The following is a 27,650-nucleotide window of genomic DNA, read 5'->3' as shown; positions in this document are numbered from 1 at the left end:
CATCTCCAAAGGGCTAATTTGGCATATTCTTCCATACGCCTGCAGCTAATTTACAAAACGGACATCTGTCTCTTCAGAGTTCCCGCGATTAAATCGTTTATGGAAGGCTTGAAAAGGATAATCCCACCCAGGTTGCCTCCTTCTCCTGTGTGGAACCTAAATGTTGTCCTTACCAGACTTATGGGACCCCCTTTCGAGCCCCTACATAGATGCGAGCTGCATTTCCTAACATGGAAAACTGCTTTCCTTGTTATCACCACCTCTCAGAAGAGTAAGTGAAATTCAAGCTTTCACTATACAAGAACCATTTTTTCAAATACATCCTAACAAAGTAGTTCTTAGGTCTAATCCAAAATTTCTCCCAAAAGTTGTCACTCCTTTTCACCTCAGTCTGTCGAGCTACCTGTGTTTTTCCAAAACCCAGACTCTGTAGCAGAAAGGGCTTTACACACCTTAGATGTTAAAAGAGCTCTACTCTATCGACCGGACTAAATCATTTTGAAAAACTAAACAACTGTTTGTCGCTTTCTCTCATCCGCACAAAGGCAACCCCATTTCTAAAGGCGGGATTGCACGGTGGATTGTAAAGTGTATACAAATATGCTATATAAAGGCTAAACGTACACTACCAGTTCCTCCTAGAGCACACTCCACTTGCAAAATAGGACCCTCTATGGCTTTCTTAGGAAATATACCACTAGAGGACATATGCAAGGCAGCAACATGGTCTACACCACAGACCTTCACTAAACACTTATGTTGATGTGCAAGCCAAGCAGCAAGCTGCGGTAGGCCAAGATGTTCTTAAACCTCTTTCAAACGACTGCAACGGATACAGGTGACCACCGCTAGAGGTGATACTGCTGCACAATCGATGCACAGTGTGCTATCTGCAGCTCGTATGCCTCGAACGGAAAATGCTACTTACCAGTATGCATCTGTTCTTGGCATGTAGAGCTGCAGAGTAGTACATGCCCTCCCGCCTCCCCTTGGACTTGTATCCGTTCCAGTTTTCATCTTACTTAGATGCATACGCATGGACATCCTTCTTTCATTACTTCTACTGACTCCATTTCCCATCATGGCGAAAAACAATCTGAGGATGGAGCCGATGCCCATGCGCAGTATTGTCCAAGGGAGGAGTCACCTATCGGGACTAACAAAGACTTCTTCCAAGAAGGCAACAACCTGCAAGCATCAGAGTCCAACACCAGGTGGTGATCTAATGCACAGTGTACTACTCTGCAGCTCTACAATCCAAGAACAGATGCATACTGGTAAGTAGCATTTTCCTTATAGCGTTTTTCCCCCAGTGACTTGAAGTTAAATGTATCAATATATAATTAGTAACTAAAGTTACAGGTATCTTAACAGTGTGTGGGCATTGCTCTTATTGGCTGCAATAGCTCCGAAAAATTAAAGAGGAGTTGCTAATATTTGCACGCTTGATTTGCACAGCCACTATAATCCCACCACGTAGTCTTTAATCAGTGCAGGGCAGAAGCTCTTGGCTCACTTTTTTTTTTTTTTTTTTTTTGATCGACCGTGGTAATTGTTAGGGGGTGGTGACGAGTTTGTATTGTCTTGTTTGTGATGAATTGTTTGTGGCCCTCTTAAGTGCATATTATAAAATGTATCTTTTGTTCCCTCTGCTTATACGTAGGGTATGTCCCTGAACTTGGAACCTGACAACGTAGGTGTGGTCGTGTTTGGTAATGATAAACTGATCAAAGAAGGTGACATTGTGAAGAGAACAGGAGCCATTGTCGATGTTCCTGTTGGTCTTGAACTGCTTGGCCGTGTTGTCGACGCTCTGGGCAATGTCATTGATGGAAAAGTAAGTGTATGGCTGCCTTGCAATACGTAGAGAACTCTATAATAATGGATTTATTTATAATGTAGTATTTACAAGGGTTTTTTTTATTTCTTATTTTTTTAGGGGCCACTCGGCAACAAAATCCGCAGAAGAGTTGGTCTGAAGGCACCTGGAATCATTCCCAGGATCTCTGTCCGAGAGCCAATGCAGACTGGTATTAAAGCTGTTGACAGTTTGGTACCCATTGGCCGTGGTCAGCGTGAGTTGATCATTGGCGACAGGCAGACTGGGTAAAGAAAGGCTTTAATTTGAATGGCTTATTGAACTATACCACTGTTAGTTTTTTTTTTTTCCTCTATTCAAGTATGCAGAACTTGAGCAACTTCAAATCCGTCTTTGTCCTACAGTTGCCTGTGGCTAGCTCATTAATTTGTTACGTGGTATCTAAAGTGGGATATTGTTTATTTTGAACTGCATGCATTTTTATAGGGTTGAGAGGTATCCTGTATGTGGTAATGACTTTCATTTTTTTTAAAATTTGAATCCACTGGATGTTCAAGAGAAACATAGATCATTTGTGTTTGTATAAGTTTTCTATTTTAGTAGATCTTGTTAATTAAGAAATTATGTCGAAGGTTAAGGATAGTTGGAGATTACCTAATTATACTGCCAGTTTTTAGAATTATGGTTGAGGTTCATTTTTCTCAATGAGCAAGTTGAATAGCTTCACAGTGAAGTGTGGTTCAAGAAGAGGATTCCCGGTGTCAGTGTCTTACAGTAACTTCAAAGAAAATGGCGTTTTAAATTGCCAAATTGCAGTGACTGCCGCTTGACAGCAGGGTGGTGCGGGGAACCTGCTGCGTGGACTTACTGGAGCCGCCTGCATCATGGTCCAGACTGTTGTGGAAGGGGAGCAGGTAGCAGTCGGGCCTGAGCTTGTGGGATGAGCCTTGCTGCTACTGTTGGGAGCGGTCCCGCGCACTGGCACTGCCTACCCTTCTACCAGGGCCTGATTGCCAGGGTGGGGGGAGCTACCCTCAGGGGACCCTGAGAAGCAGTGGCAAGCGGCAGCCCCTGGAGTTACTGGCCAGGCCTAGGAGAGGGGTTTGGGGACAACATGACCCCTGCTGCCTTGGAATGGAGACCTGGAGCGTGATTGGCTTCGAGCGTTGACCTATCCGGGTACTTTGACTGTATGATCAATTCTGGGAGCCTGGGACTTTCACTCATCTGACTCCCAAGTATTCCCCCACCCACCGTTGCCCACCACCACCCCAACCAGTTTCCCAGGGACATTGTGAGGTACTGTGTGGATCCTAGGGTGCATAATGCTCTGCTACTTTGAAACCCTAAAGTCTGCTTTAATACCCTAATTAATAGCTCCATACGCTGCACCCATGGGCAAGACACAGGCTGCAGGGATCCGCAACAAAGTAAAATGGATACATTTACTAAAACCATCCCACAGCTTTGCAGGCCGAATCATGCCCATCTACAGTCCTCTCCTGCTCAAATATTGCAAGACCGTTGCAGCACTAGAAGAGGACTGGGAATGAATATTGGCAGAGTGGGAATAGAGGTTGGACTCAAACGCCAAAACCTCTGGAAAAAAAAATTGCAGAGACCCAGTTCTCCACGGCAGAAGACACCATGCAGGCCCTAAACACGGAATCAACATGACTAAGGAGGGCAGTGAGCCGGTCTGGGCGAAAGACTGAGGATGTGGAGGATGATCACTGAGGGACAACCTTGGCTTTGTTGGGTTTCCTGAAGGAGCTGAGGGATTGAACCAGAGTCCTTCCTGGCCACATGGCTGTGATTCTGGGTCTCAGCAGCCAAACTCCCCACCCGTTTCATTGTTGAAAGGATGTAACAGGTGTTTGCGAGAACTGTGATTACAGGTGTTTGCGAGAACTGTGATTGCTTTCTTGCTCAACTATATAAACTGATACAATGCTCTGGTGTTCTCGATCCCATCAAGATCTCAGATTTTAGGGGGCCAGTTTCAGTGTCTACCCAGATTATACACAGCATGTACAGCAACTGCAGGGCTCCTTAAGTACATACTCATTTTTCTTCAAAGTCTTGCAGAATGACCATATGCACCCCGGTACGTTTGGTACTGGCTGGAAATCTGGCACCGGGCACCAGAAATAACCCCCCATTCCCCTGCTGACCCCTGTAGAATCAGCTGCAGCATTTAATGAATCTTACACGCCTCACTCTGATATAAACTGAAGGCCTCTGCTGCTGTCTCCTCCCAGTTTTGAATATATACGAGGTGGGCGATACGGCCAGCAAGGCCCTCCACTGGCTGAAAAAGATCTTGCTCTGTGGTTCATTCCATGCCTGAAAACTGTTGGAGTGGGTGTCACAGACCCTGCAGATATCGCCGGTGACTTTGCACAGTACTCTGCATCCCTTTACGCAGCATGGGACCCACCGGTCACTGACTGAGGTAACATATCGCGGAAGACCTAGCCCTTCAAACCTAACTTCATGTAGACCTCCATCATTTGGACGAGTCGCTCAGCGAGATAGAAATACAGAAGGTCCTTCTGGGCTTACTGCATGGAAAGACCCTGGAGCCCAACTGGTTCCCCGAATAGCTGTTTCAAAGGTACTCCACCATTTGTAATGTGTATGAAGAGGCCCATAAGACAAGGGTGCTCTCACAGGGTCTCCGGGGTGCCACTATCTCTGTTCTAGTAAAACCAGGCATGCCCCTAAAGGAATGTGGTTCCTACCACCCCATTTCCCTAATAAACATAGAGGCAAAGACACTAGCAAAAGTTCTGGCCAACATACTACTGACTATGCTGAAGTTGGTAGAATAGGTAGGTTTCTAGCATGACTGACCATCAGGCACTGCCTCAAGCGGTTGAACACTATCTTATCCATGTGCACCAACTGCCAGGAGACACGAGCCCTAGTCTCCATTGATTTTGAGAGCCTTCGATTCACTACACTGGACCTTCATGCTTCGCCTCTTGGAGGGAATGAATTGCGACCTTATCTATTGCCACAACATTACTCTACTATGCAAGGAGCCCTGGGCATGTGTTGAAACGAACAGTGGTGTCTGCACCCTTTCCAATTTGACTGGGTACCAGACTAGGATGCCTTTCCCCGCTCCTGTTCTCACTTATAAGCAAGCCCTTTGATCAGCGGAGATGCACAACTTAACAGCTTCTCATGGCCCTCCACATGGGAAGATAGTCTCATTATATGCGTATGATCTTTTGGCAAATATTTGTCCGCGTTCATTACCCAGACTAATTAATATATTAATTTATTGAGCGGCGTCTGGTCTCCTGGGAAATGGGCGAAAACATACTTACCAGCATCTGTAGATCATTTCAAGATTCAGTGGTCCTTGCACCTGTGTTGGGCACCTGAACACTTAAAATATCTAGGCATGCAGATAACCACAGACGAGCTGCTGTCGTGGGACCTGATTGGTGTACCCAGATAAAGATGTCTGGGAAGGGGATTGTAGCCACCCCTTCACATATCTTGTAAAGACCTTCAACCAATGCTACTGCTATCTGTGATTATGGCAGGCAAATGTGCTTTGCTTAAATTACCAACTCTCAACCCCTTTGAAGCACAGGGGTCTCATTCTGTTATTGAGAATAAGGGCATATTGAGGCGATGCAGATTGTTGGGAATTAACTCCTGTTTCCGTGACAGCAGGACAGGTGGGTGCAAGATGTTGGTACCATCTTGGTTTCTGTTGGGTCAGCCTCATCCTATGGACCAAGAACACTGGTGAACGCTACTATAGCCTATTGTGGCTCCGAAAATTGACGCAGGGTCTAGATCCCAACTGCAAAAGATGTAAAACTAAGTTAAGGTCCACAGTGTGGCCTGCCTAATTATATAGAGGTATTGTCCTGAATGTACACTACCCTCTCCGAGGTGACCGGCAGTACTATTAAAACTGAACCAGAATGGTACTCTGTAGGACTGATGGGCGAATGGGAGGGGGAGGGCCATGGGCTGCTAGAAACTTGGTGGTTATCGGACTGTTACTAGCCAAGTGAGGCAAAGCCTGATACTGGTGTTCCGCAGGGGCACCTCCCATGAGAGTATGGATATATGGGATGATCTAGTGTGCAAGAGCGGAGGACTCAGCCTAGAAGTCCAGGGTTTGCAAAAAAAAAAACATGAGGTATGTGCTTAAATTAAGCTAAGCTGCCATGGCTAATGTCTAAACAATGTTTCTTACAGGAGTATGTACTGTTAGTTACTTTGTAAGCTATGTTGAGGTGCCAGTTCTCTGGTTTGCTTAAGGCTTTCAAACTGACACTATGGTAGAAATAAAATGCCTAGATTACTGTTCTGTTGAATAATCCATCAAATGGTGTCTGCTAATCTATTTGGTCTTGCCTAAAACAGCACTTGGATGGTCTGGTGCAAGACCTTTTGTTAATCTGCAGTGAGTTTTAAGGCCGTCCATTGCATACTATTGGTTGGTTTCATTGCCAATAATTTGCTTGTTTTCTTTTGCATCCACTTCCATAGTTTTCACTTGCCTAGAGCATGGGCCCATTAGTTGTTTCTACACTGCTCATTTTTCAGGCAACACTTGTTTAGTTTTTGTTTAAGAACTGTACAAGAGTGCATGTGTGTTCCAATTGTCTGTCATGTACTTTTCCTGTATTCCTCTTTCTCACCCTCTGTTGCTGTTCTTGCTTTCCCAACATCATGTCAGTTTGCTTCCCCAGCCCGCCCATCCTCTGTATGTTTTCCCCAACACACCTTTGTCTGTGCTCCTCTAGACACTGTCCGCTTGCTCCAGCAGCTTTTTTTGCCCACCCTCCGTGGTCCGCGTGCTCCCCCATTCCCTCACGTGTCCTCTCACACCTGCGTGTCCTCCTGCCCTCCCTTTTGAGTTGCTTCGTGTCCCCGCCCCAACCCGCTCCCTTTTTTTTACATTAAAAAAAATAGCCCACTAGCGCTGACCACGGCATAGCACATTCTTTAAAAATCGTTGTTAGCCATACTGCATATGCTTGGTCTATTAGTGTCCTAATATAGTATCTTGGTAATGCGTTCAAGATATCGGTTTGTCTGGTTCAACATCCCAATAGTACGGATTTTAGATGCTGTCGATTGATGTATTTAACTTTCCTTACCTCCCCATCACCCCCTTTTTTTACTCTGTATCTCCAATGCTTTTACGATTTTGAGGGTGGTTAGTAGGACCATCCTGATTATTCACAGTGGAATAATAGTCATTGTTTTGACTTTTAGCCCTCATGTTATTCACTTAGTGAACAGAGCCCACCCTATTCTACCCTACAATGATCTCTCTGGGCACAAATTAGTTTTGTACTTGTTTAGGAGGTACTTTAAACGTGACATCAATGTACAGCATATATATTGCCTTGGAGTTACTTGCATATGTCGTGAACTTTCTAATAGATGTGCACAATCCTTCTGCAGCCTGTTTTGAACTATTTACAGTTTACCTACAGTCTGCACTATGACAAACTTGAATGTTTGGATTTTTTTTTTTCCTGGTCACTTTTTCCTAACAGTCAGCTAACTTAACACCCCCACTATAGTGTTCATGGAGAACAAAATGTAATTGATGCTGAAAAGTTTTCAATCAACAGAACCTGCTTAAGTTGGGGTGCATGGATTAGTGGATTTGTTTAGGCACACCTGAAGGCAGTCCCTTTATCCCTTTTACTGGTCTCCAGGTGTTTGTGTGCGTGTATGTGTGTATAATATATATTTCTCAAATGACTGGCTAGTTTTTGTAGATCTTGGAATTTAATCCCTAACAGTGGAAGAAGCGGACTGCTTGGATTGTCTTGCTGGCTATTGAGAGAAGGTCGATATGTATGTTCAGTAATTTCCCAGGCCCATGGGTGACTACGTATTGGCTCACATGGCCAGTCATTTAGGTTACAAGAAGGAACAAATGACAAGACTAAACTTTACTCGCAGGGTGACTTTTCTGGGTTCACATGCTGTGCATTATTCCGCCATAATTTAAAAAAAAAAGTTTTCGTTGGTGGCGTCGACATCCCCATTTTGTGTCCTCCTGTGATTTCAACATGCTTTCTCTGTAATTTCCCACCTTTGTTTACCATTTTCAGTCTTTTTTTCTGCTGTTGGGTCTGGATCGATATGGAAAGAGCTCCACGATTTGGTGCAAAGAATTGATGAAAAATTGCAAAGACTTCATAAATGACAATACAAGGTACCGGTCTTCGAATCGAGGGGCCAGACGGCGACGGTGGAAATAACCTAGTTGACGATTTAATGGATAATACCCATATAGGGGGCTCGCTGTGCGTGGTAATGGACATCACAGCATTCAAGCTTTGCCAAAATTATCATAAAAATGCCCAGAAGGACCAGCATCCAGTCTGCAACCTCTGCTTACCAGTGAATCACCAAAATGAAGATTGCAATTCATTTTCGGCATTCACCCTGAAGACGTTGAGGGTAAGAGACGGGAACCAACTACAACATGCAGGGCCAGACCACAGCACCATCGCTACGAGATCTGGGACTCTCGAGCGAGGAAGAGGGCAATGTTGCAGAAGTTCCAGAAGGTGAAACTGACATTGAGATCCAAGTCGTCGAGGTCGAAAAGAAAACTTTGAGAGTGGTAAGAGAACAGTCGTCCTAGAAGAAAGTAGAAGAGTCCAGAAAAATGGAGAAGAAATTGAGAAGAAAAGGAAGACTTGAGTCAGAAATGTCCAGTATTTTGCATTACAGAAAGAAGACCTGCATGGCTGCGGATCTCAGGATTCCAGCCAGTAGTGCAAAACATACATATCTCCCCTTTTAATGGGGAACAGCTTTTTGGAAGTGCGGTGGACGACTCGCTGAACCACATGGACAATGAAACAGCAAGGTCTCTGGGTGCACTATAGTTCAGAGGGAACATGCTTGGAGGAACCCAACCCTCAATGAGACCAGCGTGGAGCTGGGACCGTTACCCCCACAACGGCACATCAAACTTTCCAACAAGGTTACGTCCTCCCGCCAGGACGAGATGCCACCTGACACGGCCTGCACTTTTTTTTAATACAAATACGTATTGCCTCTAACACGGATCATCATAACTAAGACTGAGACTTGAGGCCTCTCACTAATTTGACTATTAGTGCTTCATTCAAAAGAGGTTAATTCCTCTTTCACCCAATGTCCCGACGAGGACCTGAATAAGATGCAGACCTAACTAAACTCCCCTGGCAAGATTACCCCATTTTTAAATCACCCTGAAGCCCATGCCTGGGCGAAACGCGTTGGCTGTGGCTGTCCACTTATGAAAACCAAGCCCATCTATAATAAAGGCACCTTAAGGCTACATACAGCAACGTGGACTTCTTTATTTCACATTTTTGTGCATACTATATGATTTACCTTGTGTGTGTATATATATTGCCTCTCGTACCCATGAATGAATGTTTAACTTTGTGGTCAAGTGGCAGCTGACAATCTGCAGTGGGTAATATTTTGTTACCTTTGTGACTAGTCCTGGCAGTGCAATCCTCTACAACCCGTCTGCCTTTTTGAGTATTAGCAAGGTTTCGAAGGTGAAAAACAGGGACTAGGACAGCAGCAAAATTGGCAATACCAACAAGGAAGACAATCCTTTCAAGGACGCCCCCGTGGAGGTGGCCTTCCACAAAGAGGGGGAGTAGCCACACAAGCTAAATGACTGCATTGCAAACATGATTCAGAAAAGGGGGTGGTGATGACCAGAGTGCCTGAATTAAGCAGACCACTCTTACCCAGTCCAAAGATCAGGGCTTGATCCATCACCGTTTTTTAGCTCACTGCACCATCCCAGCTCAGAACTTGGCTATATGCAAATTAGTCTGTTCCTGTCCCAGTGCATGATGGGAACAGGGCAAACCAAACTACCAAGCCAATTCTTGTACTTGTTCCCATGATGCACTGGGCCAGGGACAGACTAATTTGCATATAGCCAGGTTCTGAGCTGGGATGGGGCAGTGAGCTAAATAACGGTGATGGATCAAGCCCTGATCTTTGGACTGGGTAAGAGTGGTCTGCTTAATTCAGACACTCTGTTCATCACCACCCCCTTTTCTGAATTGCATTGCAAACATGGCACACACTCCAGAAAGATTACGGACGGTGCACCCAGAATCAGACATTAAACAAATTATCTGTTCCTCCAACATTCTGCACGAGTAGGAGGCAAACTAAAGAATTTCCACCAAAAATGGAAAATCCCTTCTGTCCAATGTATCTTAAACATAATAAAGTAGTAGTTACTGCTTAGAACTAGTCTAAACGCATCCAAACAGAAGACCAAAGAGGAAAATAATTTCCAAAGGAGAAACTACTCTGTAACTCCCAAGAAGTACAGGAACTACAAGCAAAAACTATAGAACACGTACCACACAAGGAAAGGAACAAGGGCAATGACTCCGTTTTTCTTAATCCCCAAAATAGATGGAACACTACGTCATATTTTAGATCTCTGATTCCTCAACAAGTTCATATAAACAGAAAGATTCAAGATTAAGACCCTGCAAGAGTTAATACCTCTGATACAAAAGGGAGACTACATGGCTACTATAGACTTAAAGGATGCCTATCTGCACATCCCAATGAACAATAGAAACAAAGATTTGTAGTCCACAACCCAGGCTACCAATTCAAAGGGCTAGCTGTTGGTCTAAAGTCTGCACCAAGAGTGCTCACAAAGTGTCTAGCAGCAGCAGTAGCCGCACACTTCCAGGAATACATGTATACCAGTACCTAAACGACTGGTTAGTAAGATCAAACTTGTACGAAGTCTGCAAACAGCTCATACACCAAGCAATAGATCAACTAATCAAGCTTGCTTTTTCAATACACTGGGACAAGTCTTCACCAGAGCAAGACAACATGTTCTTAGGAGCAAGAATACAGTAGTGGAGAATGTATTCCCAAGCGAGAAAGTAACATTAGCCTTATTGAAGGAAACACAGCTATGCCGAAAGGGGCAAGCTGACAGTGGGTAAGTTACTAGGGATGATGGCTTCATGCATTCACTTAACCCCAAACATCCTCCTACACTTGAGACCATTCCAGGAATGGCTTTAAGCACAATGGTCTCAAGCAACGGGGAGTTGGCTGACCAGTGGTTGTCACACAAAAAAATGCAGGTAGAAATGGCATGGTGGAACAAGGGGAACATATCCTAAGGGAGACCCTCCAAGCAGCCAACTCCAACAGTGACCATAACAGATGCCTCCCAAATAGGATGGGGAGCTCACATGGACACACTCAAGGTGAGGACTGTGGACACAGTAAGAAGCTATACAGCACAGCAACATCTTAGAGTTAGACAGTGTTCCTAGCCTTAAAAGCCTTTCAGAAAGAGTTGTACGAGAAAACAATTCTAGTACAAACAGACAACCTAACCACCATGTTTTACATAAACAAGGGGGAACACATTCTGTAGCACTTTCGACTCTAACTCAGCAACTCTGGACATGGACGATTCCACGGAACATGAACATAATGGCAATCTACCTGCCAGGCAAGCAATGTAGAAGTGATTAGACTCCGCAAATGAGCTTCGTCATCCCATGAGTAGGAGATAAATCAATATGAATTTAACAGGATTTTTCGCGAATGGGAACTCCAGAAGTAGACCTCTTTGCAACACCCCAAAATGCCAAGGTTTTGCATCCAGGCAACCTTGCAATCAGTCCCTAGGGAATACGCTATGGATAAACTGGTGAGGGAGATTTGCTTACGCTCTCACCTGCCCCCTTAATACCACTATTACACAAAGTAATCAACAATTACTGAGTTGCAAGCACTAACATTACAGGAACCTTCTTCCAAATACATAATGACAGAATCGTAATTAGAACAGATCCATATTCATGCCAAAGATGGTATCAAAATTCCATATAAATACCAAGTTTCTTCCAAAGACTCAAGCAGAGAAACCATTGCACACTTTTGACACTTGAAGAGCAGTCATGTATTACATTGAAAAGACAAAGGAATACGGGAAGGGCAGTAACCAAGAAAACAATTGCAAGATGGATAACACAAGCCATAAAATTGTGCCTCAAATCAGCAGGACAAATGTAACCAGGAGCCCCGCGGGCTCCCTCAACAAAGGAGCAGCAATCTCCTTTCTAGCTAATACTCAAATTGAGGACATTTGCATGGCAGCAGCGTTGTCTTCAGTGCACACATTCACAAAACACTACTGCGTGGACATTCAAATGAATAAGGAAGAACCAGCAGGACAAAGTCTTGCAGCATCAATTCACTAACCAATGCTCATTTTCCACCCAGCCACAACAGCACTAGCAAACCACTACAGAGTCTTTGCACAGCATGTGAATCGAGAAAAGATTCACGCTGCAAAACTTAGTTTCTTCCCTATCAGTGTAGATTTACAGCTTGAAGTATTTTCAGGATTCACTAGCAAACCCACCCCCCTCCACCAAGAAAGGTGAGACCAGGTGAGAGAGTCCAAAGATGGTGACAAAAGGTGGGAGCTTCCAGAGGAAACACTTCAACTTCACAGGAGGACACCAAATGGTGGGATGTCAATGGCCACTAACATACTGGGGAAAAAAACAATAAAACCATTCCGGACCCAACCACTAGATGGCGGAATAATGCTCAGCATATGAATCTAGAAAATTCTTCAAGCTGCAAAACTACACCAACAGGTAAACTGTTCATTTAGTGCTAGTGCCTTTGGAAGTGTTAATGTGGGCAGGGAAAGACCATGCTTAACTTTTATAGAGGCAGAGACATTCGGGCTTCTCTCAACTAGCGTGTCCTAGTTTAGAGTTATCTTCCCTAGAGGGTCGGACATTAAGACTGTGTGCCAAATTGGGGTTGTGCGGGCTAAAGCCTAACAGATCTAATTGGCTGTGTTCAAGCCACAATGCAGATTGCTCTCTGGACTTTGAATTGAGGTCCTACTCGGTAACTTGCTTACTTCCATTAGTAGACCCACAATGGTACTTTGCTATGTTGGCCAGTCAGTTCTTGCCGGACCCTCGTTGGAGGCTCATAGTCTTCAGTCTCTGCTGGTGAGGTGGTTTCAGAAGTAGGCCTGGGTGAAAAGTTTAATTACACCGGCGTAATTTCAGGTATTTTGTGTTATGTAAATTTCCTGAAATTATACCACTTTGTGTAATTCAACTACTGTTAGTGGCAAAATTATAGCGCACAAACAACCAGAATGCTAGAGGTTGTTTGCAGCAATTGTTTCCAGGTTATTTTTAGTGCGAAATGGGCGCTTGCTTCAAAAATCTAATACATTTGTGTATAATTAGATGCTTCACAATGTTTTGTTAATTAAGCAAAAACTAATTGCATGAATTTCTCTTCACCCTCCCTTATCAGAAGATCCTGGGTAAAACCTCTGCTGGTCGCTCCTGCCCTTCAGTCGCTGTAGTGACCTCTTTCTCTAGCTATTGAATGAAGCCTCGCTCAGACCGGGGCCCTACATAATCTTAATCCTTCCCTTTCTTCCAGTTTGATTCTCTCCTCGCAGACTTTTCCTTGCTGGCATACACACTATACTGTGTAGATGCTGTTGGAACTTATTCCTTACAATTTTCTCACCCTGTCTTTATCCCTAGGGTCTCAATATTCTAGAAGCAGCCGCGTAGCTTTCATTCGTTCAGTGGCACTGGGGTATGGAGGCTTGAGGGGCCCACTGAACCTCTGTTTGCACTGTGAACTACAGCAATAAACGGTGGCTTTGTGGCCCATGTCCGTCATTCCTTCCTTCCATTAGGGCCTATAGCACACTGGCTGGCAGCCCTTTGGGGCACGAATGGAAAATTCCCACAGCTGCACAAACATATTTGCAAGTCCACATTTCGGCATTAAGATGGTCTTTCCCTGCCCACATTAACACTTCCATTGCCCGTGCCAGTTGGCACAATGTACATGTGTGATTTCTATCTAATGTGTTTTGACAATACAGAAGTTATTTTTACATAACCTTGTGTGGAGTTCCTTTTGTGGTGTGCCTAGGATGTTGTTTCTGTTGTGTGCTGGCGCAAATGCTTTACACATTGCCTCCGTGTTTAGCCTCACTGCTCGTGCCAAGCTACCAAGGGGGTGAGCAGGGGTTATCTTGGCGTGTGACTCCCTCGCCCTGACTAGAATGGTGGTTTCTGCCTGGCTTTGGCGTCAGCCTTGGCCTACCAGAAATAGCCAGTTCTAACATTGTTGAAAAAAAAAAGTGTGTTCTATCTGCACAACTTTCCCATTCCTTAAATGTAACCACCCCACCAAGGATGTTTTAATATATTGTATGTACACTGCTTATGTGTTCAGCCATTTCAGAGTACAAATTTTTGCTTTCCTTGTAGTAAAACCTCCATTGCTATTGATACCATCATTAACCAGAAGAGATTTAACGATGGAACAGATGAAAAAAAGAAACTATACTGTATTTATGTTGCCATTGGTCAGAAAAGATCCACAGTAGCTCAACTGGTCAAGAGACTCACCGATGCAGGTATGACAATCTGTTAATTAAATTAATACTTATGAAGAAAGTTGCAAACCATTACCCATTGTAAATAAAAATGTACATGGGCTCTGAGAAGCTCGCCTGTTGGGCAAGCAGTGCCAATGATCCAAGGATCATGTTTGTGTTCATGTCGCCCACTCGCTAGGAGCCAGTTCATTTCCATGAAAATTGGGTAATGCACGCCTTGGAACCTACGAGATATTGGTGGTCTACAGCAATATAGCAGTCTTTGGTCTAGCCAAAAGCAGGTCTCTGGAGGTGATGAGAAGACATCCAGAGTCATGCCGGGTTGTCAAGACATACGCAAATGATTCATTTACAAAAAAGTATCCTTAATGGCAACATTTGCATAATCTTAATCCAGAAACTGTACGATGGATTTGGCCACTCTGGACCTAAATTGAACTCAGCTGGTCTGTGTAAATATTTATTTCGATTCCCACCTAAGTTGGAAAGTGTATTTTACAATTTTTCTGCTTTACAAGTGCCATTACACTAGTCTTTCTTGTCAACACACATCTGCCTAAACTACATGGGGTTGAAAGGTTTTTCCAGTCTCCTCAATCCATAATTTGCTCACAGTTCAACAATTGGTGTACTTTAGTGCAGAGCTTCAGATGTCCAGTGGTAGGCAGACGTAGCTGTTATTGGAAACACAAAAGAATTGGTAGGTCACAAAACTCAAATGATGCTGTATGTAAGCCATCAATCTTTCCTTTTCAGATGCCATGAAATACACCATTGTGGTTTCTGCCACTGCTTCTGATGCTGCTCCTCTTCAGTACCTGGCTCCTTACTCTGGCTGCTCTATGGGGGAATACTTCAGGGACAATGGCAAACATGCATTGATCATCTATGATGATTTATCCAAACAGGTATAGTAAAATCAGGTTTTTAAGTAATTTCCTTTTTTTAACTTGGTTCATGATTTGGGTAACTTTGGCTTTGAACGTTTTTAGGGTAGAATATCGGAGTGCAGAAAAATACAATGGTCTTATTAGTCTCAGAATGTGTGGTTGCACAACATGAATGGTACCAGAAAATATACCCAAACAATATTCTAGTGAAGTCTGTTTTCCTGCCTTGCGGTCTGATCCACGCCTAACCTTGTGCAACCTTCTCAACTGAAAATTCCTCCTTGTGGAGTTTGCCTGTTGACCATGATGCAAAAGCATCCCTGCTGGCCACTAAGACTGTAAAAGGTCTTTCCTGCTTTGAATGGTTCTTTACCCCATGGCAAAAGCACATTTAAGCCCCTTCCTCAACTGAACAGTGAAGCCCTCCTGTTCAATCTAAAATTACATACCTGTGCCGTAAATGGCTCATTGTCCATCGCTCTCCAGGCCCTAGGGAAAATGTCACCCAATCTGTGTTGGACCTTATGGAATCTTGCATAGCTTTCCCCAATGCAATGATTTTGTGGGATTTTCAAATTCTACCTCGGAAGACACGAGGATCCGGATACAGAATATTTTGTTAATTGTATGCAAAGTTTTGAGTTTACAAAACTGGTGAAATTACCGGCTCACCAGGATAATCATACACTTGACAGCGTTTTCAATAATAAGCCCGACCTAGTTGAAAGTTGTGCCTCTGGCCTGGACAGACCACAAGGCCATTCTTTCCAATTAAAAATACCAACCAACTACTAAAGTATCCACAGTGCTAAAATATCATCCCTGGGGGAAAAAGTAGAGCACGCTGAACTAAATAACTTGAGGTCTCGTCTAATAATTGAAGTGATGTCTAGCAAGTGTCGGCCAATTGGATTGTCCAGGTAGTTACCCACCTAGCTCCCCTAAAAACTAGGGTAAACCATAGGTCAATGCCCTGCGCCCCCTGGTACTCTCCGGAACTCAGTTGGAACGAAAGTGCACGTGTCGGGGGCAACTCTGGAAACTAACCTATAGCCCTGATGAAGAAAATTAAATACAAAGTCATGATTAAGGAACATAAAATGCTAATAGGAGTTACTTCAACCCCATTTTTCACATAAATTAATACTAGTAAAAACTCCACTAAGGAGCACTCTAACACCTTTAAATCTTTCCAATTTCAACAATAAAAGCAGTGTCCCCCGATTACCTGGACATTTCTTCAAAGAATGTGATGTCAGAAGCAAACTCTCCTAATCCAGAGCACGGCCCCTTAACATTTACTACTTTCACCCGCCTTACAGAGGAGAAGACGTCAAAGGTAATTGGAACTTCTAAATCGGGAGCCCCAACCCCATGCCCCCCCTCCTCCAGGTCCGCGACTATATATCCGAACCTGTTTCAATCCATCTCACGACACTCCTGAATAAAATCGTAATCACAAGACTTCATCAGCTTGGAAAAAAGCATCCATATTGCCACTACCAAAAAAAACCACCTCTCTAGATCCCCCACAAGATAAATTACAGGCAGATTTCCTGCATTTCCCCTCACAGCCAAAATTCTAGAGAAGACAATGAATCCAATTATGGTCTTGAAAATACCAACCTTGATCCATTGCAGCACTGGTGTAGACCGAATTACTGCACATCGTCATCCCTTGTGGCAGGAAAGGAAGAAATTAGAGGCATTGGTAAGGCAGTCCTGATTGATCTTTCATACGCGTTCGATACTGTCAATCACACTCTTCTGATCAACCAGCTTGAAAGTATCCTTATCAAAGGCCTGGCACTAGCATAGTTTAGCTCCTTTCTGTCCATTAGAGAGCAAGTAGTTACCCTGGAGGGTTTCACCTCAGGCCCCTTAACATGGCTTCCCCCGAGACCCAGCAGGGTAGTGTTAAGTCTCACCCTTTTTAATATTTGTCAGCTTATTGCACTCTATCTCTTCCTACGCCGACCTCGCCCAGATAGTGATGTCAGTCTCTTCTAATCCGGAGAAAGTAGTCCAACAATTCAACAAACAGAGAAGCAACCATATTAAATGGCTGCAGAGCAATTGTTTAAAACTAAACTGATAAGACTGATGTACTTCTTTATTGCAGTGGGAATACTGCCTGGTGACTCCTTAATATTGGGTCCCTCCTGCCTCCGGTCCAAAAAGCAAAACATTTAGTTTTTGTTTTTTTAATAATTTTATTATTAAACATTCGTCACTTGCATAATCACAGTAATACACATTCCTTTACAGAATTGAAAATAAACAATGCTGTGCACAATATTGCCATCAAACATTACGGTTCCGTGGTTCCACTTTTTGACATTTCCATTTCTGCTGTTGGTGAGATGCACAGTTCTCCCCTATATGCATTCCAGGTGCCCCATTTTTTGTCCACATTTTAGGACAGCCTCTAGATTTGTAAACCTCCTTTTTTAGGTCTCGTGGCGTTGAACAGCGCGTAAGCGCAGTCTCGCCGAGACCTATCACTGAGTCTGCTTCCCAGGAGACAGCACCTGGCCGCGCGCTTTTTCTCTCCGAGGAGGCGATTTGAGCGGGCCACACGCATGCGGGTGCTGTGGCCAGCTGCTGTCTCCTGGGAAGCTCCCATACAAATTTTTTTTTTGACCAGCTGCTGAGCGCCTCAATCGAGACGCCGTCCGAGGGGTAGGTGTGTCGGCTAGGACCGTGAGCCGCCGTAGGTACCATACCTTACTCAACTGGTCCGTCGGAAAGCAGACTGCGAAGTACCTCAGAACCTCTCGGGGTCATAATATTTCTGCAGGACCGATTGGCCTGCACCTCTGTATCACCGACCGCTTAAGGTTGTATACCAGATTGTTAGTTTCAACTTTTCACTAATTTACTTTTTCACTGTGTGGTACTATACACTGAGGTCCTGACGAATTGCCATTATGGCAAGAAACATGTTGACCAAACAAGAGGGTAGTAGTTAACTTGCTGAGATAACTCTAGTGCATTTAGCTCCCCTCCCAACCCTTTTAACCAAGGAAGTCTACCACAAGAATAAAATAGGTTGTGGACTGACCCACCTTTTTTAATAATCATCACTGTTTCACGACCACACACCCCCGCCCTCTCACACGCATGCACCATATGGCCGGAATAAAAGATCTCCGATAAAGAGCCCCGGTTTCGGGAGCCCGTCAGACATTGCAGCGCCAGTCTGACGAGGAGCAGAACCCATATGATAAAGCATGACACCTAGCTTGCTGGGTGTGTGAGGGTTTTAATTCCAACTAGGGGATTCCCCCCCCTCTCTAGCACTCACACCTCCATCACTCTTCTCGGAACTTTGTACCTTCTCTTGTACTACCAAGCTCCCACACAACACACGCATGCGCATTTACAGACACACACACGAGCGCCCATGCACGCACATACATACAGAGACACGCCCCCCCAACGCATACGCGCGCACACACACTAGGGCACCTCACCCCCCGCCGTCGCACACATACATACCCTTGCACACACACACACAAGTGCACCGAGACCCCCCCCCCCCCCCCTTTCAACTTACTTGGCCAATCTCGGGGGACTCCGCTCTCCGCACGCGGCAGGCACCAGCATGTGCAACACTTGCGCAACCTCCTTCTGGCGGCCCCGGGTCTCTCCACCGCTCACAGGAGCCCCGGGCCGCGAGACGCGTTCACTCCGCCTGCCTCCTCTTCCGGTCCGGACGCGGCCCCGCCCCAGTCACAGGCGACCTTGCCTGACTTCCGTTGAGGCTGCGCATCGTTCGCGGCGCTTCAACGCTCCTCCCCTCACCCCCCTCCCACCACCACAGAGCGTGTCTCCTTATCGTGGCTTTAGCGGACGCGCAGCCAATGCTTTTTTCCATTTTTTATCATGTAAGGCCCATCTAGTGTCCAATTCCCATTTAACCCATAGAGCCTATAGGGAGGTTCCAGTGTGTTCTTAAATCGCTCTATAGTGCAGTGTGATAAGCTTTCTCCTATTCTACATTGCGTTAATTGTTTGCAACACTGCCTACTTCTGGGTTCCTGTTTGGTCACAATCCCATTCTCTTTGGATTGCATGTTGTATTTTGCCATAAAGAAGGAACTAGCCTGCATGCAGAGCATAATTCTTTACTAGGGATTGGTAGCTATCAAGAGAGTGGTCCTCCTAGAGGTCGTCAGTGGTGCTAATACCCACTGCTTCCCAAGCTGTCAGCTGCCTAGATATTATTATAATTTTATTTATTTATATTTGCAACAGAGGAGAGGCCATGCTATGTATGGCTCCTATCACTCTCCTGTCCCTGTGCAGTAGTTGCAAACAGGGAAGATGATTTTGGGTGCCATGCATAATCTAACATTATTGATGGGTTAAAGGTGACTAACTGATTTTTTCATCTCTGGTTTCTGAAGCACCAGCAATGTCTAGATATGAAGATTAAGCAAAAGGCATTATTTTCTTCCCTGGTTTATTTGGCATTCTATTCTAGATGGTGTCAGCTTCAACGTGTTCATAACAAAGGATTGTCGAAAGAGGCTGTGACACGGGTCAAGGGCAGTAAAGGAAGAAAGGGGACTAGTAGTTTGTCTATAGCATAAAATCGGTAGAACAGACATAAAGCAAAAGTAAAATCCAGTCTGGAATTGGTGGTTTGGTTTTTTGATGGATGAATTTGCCCTTCAATTAACCTGTTGGAACAGTAAATGTTGTAGCTGGTAAACATTGTGAAAAACCATAAAGTTGAATCTTTTCTTTACACAAGGGTTGGTCCACCTCTTTATACTGTCTTTGATCTCAGGGCAAGTACTAGCTATCCTCTGTAACTGAATTTTCTTCTGAGCTGTTAACTTTCAAAGAGGCAGTCAACAGTTGGCTGTTTTCAGGTTTAGCTCAAGGCCCCTATCTGCCTAGATGGTGGCTACATCCATTTCTGGAAACTTGGCCTGCACAAATGAATTGCAGCTTCCCTCAATTAGATGTTCTAAATCTGGGTGGTGTAAAAGGAATGGTCCAAAACTCTGCACGAGCGGGGCAGGACTTCGATTCCCTTCCTGTTGATTTCAAAAGCCAATGTGTTAGTTAATATGGGTTGTTGCTGAAGTTTGGAGGAAGTGGAGACCGTAGTCATTGGTAAACTGATTTTGCTAAATAGACAGCAACGTCATCCAATGTGCTAAATATCACATTGTTTATAAATGGTATCTGGTAGCCGAGTTTGACACTTTTTTTCACAGTTCTAGAAAAAAAGCTGATCCAAGTCAGTGTTTATTCGGCGGCATCAGATAGACAATGATGCTGCAGTTTATTCACAGCCATTTTACCTGCCTGACAGAGGTTGTGTTGGTCTCACTGCTCACCAATTCAAAGTTTGCTAAAATATTTATGCAACGCATTGTCATACACAATGCCAATAACTCAAACTTTAATGCTGCCAGACCTATTGCATTGTAAATGCTTGTCGTTAACTTGTATCTGTCCATTTCAGCCACCCACCCTATTATCAGTGGGCGATCTACTGCCCCCATTTCATAGCTATGGCTCTTCACTAATGTGTATCCCAGGGTTGTGAATTGTTGCTCTGTCAGTGAGATCAGTTGCATCCCATATATTCAGAATTCCCAGTAAAGTGTTAAAGCGAGTTGTTTCCCTAGTGCATCATGCATCTTTCCTGTGGCCCATTCCCATAAGTGTCGAATCGGGGGCAATCCCATTGTATATGAGCAAATGTGGCTATTTGATTACATCCACTCAGGTAAAGTTAGTCTTGCCTGGTCCCTATCTTAGCTAAAGTCACACCAGTGAGGTATGTCCTAGGTAAGACTTTTAGTTGGATCAGCCGAAATCTGTGGTTTATGGCCGCCTCTCTTTGGGACATTGGGCGGTTTGCCAGTCCTCATCCTTGATCTGTCCCAAGTCTGCCTGCTATTTGTCCCTGAGTATGAAAGGGGTCTGGTGAGTTATTACATAACTTATGGTATGTAAGGGAAATGGCCTTGGTCAGGAGAGGTTCGGATAAGTCTATCCTCCAAGGGGGACGCATCTGGTATGGTTGGCAGATCTGTGAGAGCTGTGTTTATTGCTTCTCAAAGTCCTTCACGAAAGAGCAGGCATGGAAATGACGGACCTTCGCACCAAACCCGCGTTACCATGCCGGGAGACCGTCATCTCTGGGGAGATTAATATGTCCATGGGGCTGTTGTCTGGATTCTCGACAGTCCAAGAATAAATCCCGTATTCATTACCGAGGCGAACTATATATGTTGTAAGCTAAATCCTGCATAGAAGTATCTCCATATACATCATAGAGCCAAGTACCCATCCCCCCAACGGCGGCAGTTTGCATTCAAGTTTATTTCGAACCAGGCACATCGAGCATCCTTGCCAAGTATAGTATTTTGTGGATTTGCGCTCGCTTCAATAACACGTCCATCCATTTATCTTCATTCCTGTTTGCGGCTTGAATATCAACAATTCAGATTTAGCCCTGACTAAGTTGCAACAAGTAACGAAACTCGTTTGCTGTGTCTTTTTTGGTAGAATTACCTAAATAAAGAAAAGAAAACTCGATTACAAGTATCTACGTAATTCCTTCGAGTGCGCCTTCCATTTATTTTCTAAAACCTATGGAAATGACGGTACTAAACTGGTTCTCCTCCTTTCTACACAATCGCTCGCAAAGAGTAAAAATTAAAAACTTTGAATCCGACTCCCTACCAGTCATCAGAGGAGTCCCACAAGGGTCAGTACTCTCTCCCCAACTCTTCAATATCTACATGGAACCCCTCACCACACTACTCAGGAATTCCAACATCCCCTTCCACCTCTACGCTGATGACACGCAGCTTTATCTGGAAACCACCTCCATGGACGACATGCTCAAACTTAATGTCCTGCTCAAAGACGTTCAACAATGGCTCTCACAGAACCACCTGCAGCTTAATCAAGAAAAAAACTGAAGTTCTACTCGTCTCCAACAGAGACGAAAACCCCCAAAACGAAGAATGGCTTAAAGCCATCGACGCCCTGAATGGCACCCTCAAGCCGAAGGACTCTTAAGTCCCTAGGTATCACCCTAGACCCTAAACTAGACTTGAAAAAACACATTGCGGGCTCCTCCAAAAGCGCTTTCCTCAATCTGAAACTTCTCTACAAAATAAAACCCTTCCTTCCTCCAAAAGACCTTCAACAGGCCACTCAAGCACTGGTGCTCTCCAGAATTGACTATGGAATCGCAGTACTGACCGGATCAGCTAAATCGCACCTAGGCCCCTTAAAAACCACCCTCAATGCCGCAGCTAGAATGGTCACAGGAACCAAGAAATTTGATCACATTTCTCCCGCTCTCAAGGATCTGAAATAGCTCCCTATTGAACAACGCGCCAACTTTCGAACAGCATGTCTTGCACACAAAGCCCTTCACACAGGCAAACCAGAATACCTGGCCGCGAAACTTAAAAGGGCCGGCCAGTCCAGGAATCTCAAGCTCCAACACGCTCCTTCTCATTCAATTGAAATCTCGGAAATGCAAAACTACAAGTAAATCCTTTGCGGGTAATGCACCCAAGATCTGGAACGCCATCCCCCCCAACATCAGAATGACCTATTTCCCGAAATTCAAGACTTTACTCAAAGCCCTCTTCCTTGAGTGCACCTGAACTGAAAGGGAAGAATATAGAACCCCCTCCCCCCCCGTAGACCTAATGATCTGTATGATAATGTTATTTGCAATGCTTATAAGTGGTCCAGATGTGGATTCTGCCTTCGCCGCCAAGGCGAAGGCAGGTACACATTGTTGTACCTGCCTTCAGGTACACATTGTTGTACCTGATGTGAAGCGCTCCGATACCCTTGGGTCCAGCTAGCGCTATACAAAACTTATAATAAATAAATTAATTTGAACGCACACTGACCAGTTATCCACTTCCAGGAGATGTCTGAAGGAGCCTGCGGCGGGGGAAAGAGTCATGTACATGCAACCGGAAATAAGAAGGCTCTTTAAAAGATAACTACTTTCCTTTTGTTGCCTGCTGAGACGAGAGTAGAATCGTAGCGCAGAAGCGCATCCAGTACCCCGGGTCTTAGAACCCGGAGAGCCAAAACTGACCATTTAACTCTCCTGTCACTCGTAAAAAAATAATTAAAACCTCTTACATTTTGTTTCTTCACTTATGTTTACCAGTGCATTTATACATTTACTCCTGGGACGGGGTGCAGAGGGTTTAGGGGAAATGGGGTGGGTTAATACTGATATATTTTTTAAATGGCGGAGTATCAGTTTAATTAGTATTTGTGTTTTTTATATTAAAAAACAATATAAGGATGAGATGCACAGGTGTTAGGAGAAAAGGGAGATTCGGTGTACTCCCTTTTTATACAATACATGCAACAATTTTTTTTTTAAATGACTACATTAAGAATTTTATCTGTTTTGAAACTTCGACGTCCAGTAGGTGGTAAGGTTACTCTGTGAGTGAAAGTCCGGTAAAATAGAACATTTAAAGCATAATATTTACTTCTATTGACAGCGGGTTTTCCTAATTTTGTGGTCTAATCAACATTACAGGTTTAAATAACACCTACAGATCTTACTAAGAATCTGAAGTAATGGTATGCGTGGTGAAAGTCTGCGTGCTAGTCGTTTGCGTGGCACGTGTATAATGTAGGCATGTAAATACTACCAGTACCGAGTAAAGACATGCGTAGTAACACCAGGCGTGGTAATGTCCTACATCCTTCGTAAATCCCACTAGTCGCACATCTGTGTCCAGAGCATGAAGTTATGGTAGGAGATTCATTTGGGCAACGACTGCAGGTTAAAACCCAAAGCCGTGAATCTGCTAGTCTTGGCGTTCTGGTATGGATGGCTTCATATGTGGTCTTTCGTTACAGGCTGTCGCCTACCGTCAGATGTCCCTGCTGCTGCGTCGCCCCCCAGGCCGTGAGGCCTATCCCGGCGATGTCTTCTACCTGCACTCTCGTCTCTTGGAAAGAGCGGCCAAAATGAACGATCAGTTTGGAGGTGGTTCTCTGACTGCCCTGCCTGTGATTGAGACCCAGGCTGGGGATGTGTCTGCCTACATTCCAACAAACGTCATCTCCATCACTGACGGACAGGTGAGCCCTGGCATCTTTTGGGAAGTTTTCTTTTCTTCCTGTGAATCGGTAGCTACCGTCTGAACATTATTATTTTTTTTTTTTTAATTAATCTTGTTTCATTGAATGTCCCTCTCATATGTTCTTTTCTCCTTAGATCTTTTTGGAAACTGAATTGTTTTACAAGGGTATCCGCCCTGCCATCAACGTTGGGCTCTCTGTATCCCGTGTCGGATCTGCTGCTCAGACTAAAGCCATGAAACAGGTAAGATTTAAAATGAATAGTTTTTAGATTGAAATTAGGTTTCCAGTGTTTTTAAATGTATATTTACTGTTCAACATCCACTTACTTTTCAAAGTTGTAATGCTTTTAAAATGGCTTTAGATCTCAGCGGATTAAGGAGCCTATGGTACAAAGCTCTGTATCCTAAACTATGAATTTGGATGTGTGTATGTATCCAGTACCACGCAGTGTGATCTTGTACACTAAATGTGAACACTTACAACAAAAAGTTCTTCGCTCCTGAACCTGTTTTTTCTCTTCCCCTCGTCGTAGGTAGCCGGGTCTATGAAGTTGGAACTTGCCCAGTACCGTGAAGTAGCGGCTTTTGCTCAGTTTGGCTCTGATCTTGATGCTGCTACACAACAGCTGCTGAACCGGGGTGTGCGTCTGACAGAACTGCTGAAGCAAGGCCAATACGGTAGGTTTTACCCTCCGTTTAATTAAAGACCTGGGGCTCCTGTGTCTAGATTAGTTATTATTCCACACACTCTCCTACAATCCAGTGCCTCCTTCCAGACGCACTGCCTAGAACCAAGATGTCTACGTCTTTATATGATCACTCCGTTGTGTCCAATGGTTCAACGTTTATCGTGGGGGTGGGGGTGGGGGGGGAGAGGGCGAGGGGGGTGGTAGTAAACCCAATGTAGGAACTGAAGTTGAATGAAACTTGGTTGCTATGGCAATTGTGAGTGGGGTGGTTTAGGCCTCCTGCCTTTCATTCTACAGTTAGCAGTAATAGGCTTTTTACTGAGCAGGCTGCCACCTTGTTACATACACAGCAACAATTTGTTTCTCGGTTAGTTGATTTAAACCACTGTCATCGCTTCCAAGCCTGCACAGACTGCCTAGTTGTGAAAGACCTGTTGAGAACTTGCAGCCTACACATTGGTCGGCTTTGTCCCGCTCATTTGCTTGCTTCTTTTTGGGTGGGATGCCTTCCTCCTCTGCTTGTGCCCTCCCCTTCCTTCGCCGGAGCATAGCCTCTTTACAATTTTTTATTGGCTGATTTGTCTTCTACCACTGCTCACATTTTGGGAACTCACCTTTTTCATTCAGTCCTCCATAAGAGTGCATTTATTCTTGCTCTTTTCCTCCTGTGCTGCTTTCCCCTTCAATAGCGGTCTCTCCATCATCCCTCCTAGTTAGTCTTCATAAACACAGTATTTATTTATTTATTTATTCAAAGTTTTATATAGCGCGAACAAGATCCTTACAGATATCAGAGCGCTTCACAATGACAGGGTAGGGGCAGTAGGAATGAACAGAGGTAATGGGAGCAATGTAGTAGTCACTAACATGAAAGGATAATAATAACATACATAAAACATATCAATATACAGTCAGGTAAACAAGTAATATAAGACGGCATAAGTCATTGATCCCACTACAGAGGTGTTCAGGTACACTTTGGGTGTGTGGAAGGCTTATAACAGTGTTTTAGTATAGAGAGAGCACTGAGTGGGGGCAGCGGGAGGGTGAATCGGTGACCCAACGTGTATCATATATTGGTCGGTAGTAAGAAAGTAGCGTAATAGTGTCTCCCTCAAGTAGAGGTATAGTGCCAAAGGACAAGGTGAGCATTGACACAAGGCAATGCAGAGTCTCTGATCCAACACCTATAGCGTTCAGGAGATCTTGGCCAGAAGGATGGTTTTCACCTCTTTCTTGAAGAGTGCAGTGGAGGAGATAAGCCTGGTTTCAGGAGGGAGCGCATTCCAGATCCTGGGTGCCATTCCTGAGAAGGAGCGCTTGTAAGTTTTCTCTTTCCGGAATCTACGGGGTTTCAGGAGTAGATTTTTTGAGCTTCTATTGGATCTCGAACCTCCTGATATAGACAACTTTTGAGCGAGGTAGTTGGGTGCATTGTGGTGCACTGCCGCGTGTGTCATAACTGCAATTTTTAGTTGTATTCTGGCTTCAAAAGGCAGCCATTTTAGGGACTTTAAGTCTGGGGAAATATGCGAATGTTTTCTTGAGCCAGTAATGAGTCTTGCGGCAGCGTTCAGGGAGGCTCTTAAGGGTGCTGTTGTGGATAGCGGGAGTCTGCTGAGGGCCACAATTCCGTAGTCTATTCGAGGGATGACTAACGCTTGTACAGCAGTTCGGAAGTCTTCAGCAGGGAGGAAGGGTTTAATTTTCCTCAGTGTGTTGATTTGGAAATTAGCTGCTTTTGTGGCTTTGCTGACGTGCTGCTGCATGTTGAGCTTGGCGTCCAGTGTGATGCCTAGGGATTTCGCTGAGTCCACGATGGTGGGTTGGACATTGAGTGCTGTTAGGTTGTTGAGCCATGTTTGGGTGGTTGAAATTTTCGCCGGGGGTGAGATGAGAAGGAACTCAGTTTTCAGAGCATTTAGTTTGAGGTGATTATCGGCTAGCCAAGATTGAGTGTTAATAAGCGTGGAATTCAGATGTTTGAGATCTTCCGGGGATTGAAGCTTTAGGTACAGTTGTGTGTCGTCGGCGTACATATGGAATTGGACATTAGAAGCTTGGAGCAAGGTGGCGAGCGGTTCCATGACGAGGTTGAACAATGTGGGGGAGAGGGAGGATCCTTGTGGAACACCTAGATCTGCAGGCACAGGTGAAGATAGCACATTGTCGATCTTGAACTTCTGAGTCCGGTTGTGAAGGAAGGACGAAAACCATTTGAGAACCGTTCCCGATAGTCCCATTCTAGTGCTTAGCAGCTCCAGCAAGTTCTCATGTTTGACCGTGTCAAATGCTGACGAGAGGTCCAGAAGGATGAGGAGGCAGGACTCATTGCGATCAAGAATTTGGAGGGCGTCATCAATTATGTGTCATAGCTGTTTCCGTGCTATGTTTCGCTCGGAAGCCTGATTGATGAGGGTTGAGGAGGTCAAATTGGTCAATGTGTCTTGTTAGTTGGAGTTGGACACATTTCTCCAGCAGTTTGGCCAGGGTGGGGATATTGGTGATGGGCCGGTAATTGTTTAGGTCAGACGGATCAGCTGTAGGTTTCTTGAGTATAGGCGTCACTTGCCCCACCTTGAGGGAGTCCGGAATGAGGCCTTGTTGCAGGGAGCTGTTGATGATTTTGGTCCAGAGAGGGAGGAGCAAGGGGATGAA

The 27,650-nt window shown here is 44.6% G+C and overlaps 1 protein-coding gene across 1 annotated transcript in view; it reads left to right on the top strand.

The window, feature by feature from the left end:
• Window positions 1-27,650, top strand: part of ATP5F1A (ATP synthase F1 subunit alpha) — a 57,679-nt gene that overhangs the window by 14,856 nt on the left and 15,173 nt on the right. The window contains exons 4-10 of the mRNA XM_078674747.1: window positions 1,664-1,837; window positions 1,940-2,106; window positions 14,167-14,315; window positions 15,054-15,205; window positions 24,077-24,301; window positions 24,438-24,545; window positions 24,837-24,981. Of these exons, the coding sequence (XP_078530873.1) occupies window positions 1,664-1,837; window positions 1,940-2,106; window positions 14,167-14,315; window positions 15,054-15,205; window positions 24,077-24,301; window positions 24,438-24,545; window positions 24,837-24,981 (1,120 nt within the window). The remainder of the gene's footprint in view (window positions 1-1,663; window positions 1,838-1,939; window positions 2,107-14,166; window positions 14,316-15,053; window positions 15,206-24,076; window positions 24,302-24,437; window positions 24,546-24,836; window positions 24,982-27,650) is intronic.

The sequence above is a fragment of the Lissotriton helveticus genome, chromosome 2_1 (genome assembly GCF_964261635.1).
Source record: "Lissotriton helveticus chromosome 2_1, aLisHel1.1, whole genome shotgun sequence".
Lineage (NCBI taxonomy): Eukaryota > Metazoa > Chordata > Amphibia > Caudata > Salamandridae > Lissotriton > Lissotriton helveticus.
The sequence above is the reverse complement of the archived record's forward strand: the minus strand, read 5'-3'. Positions and strand labels throughout refer to the sequence as shown.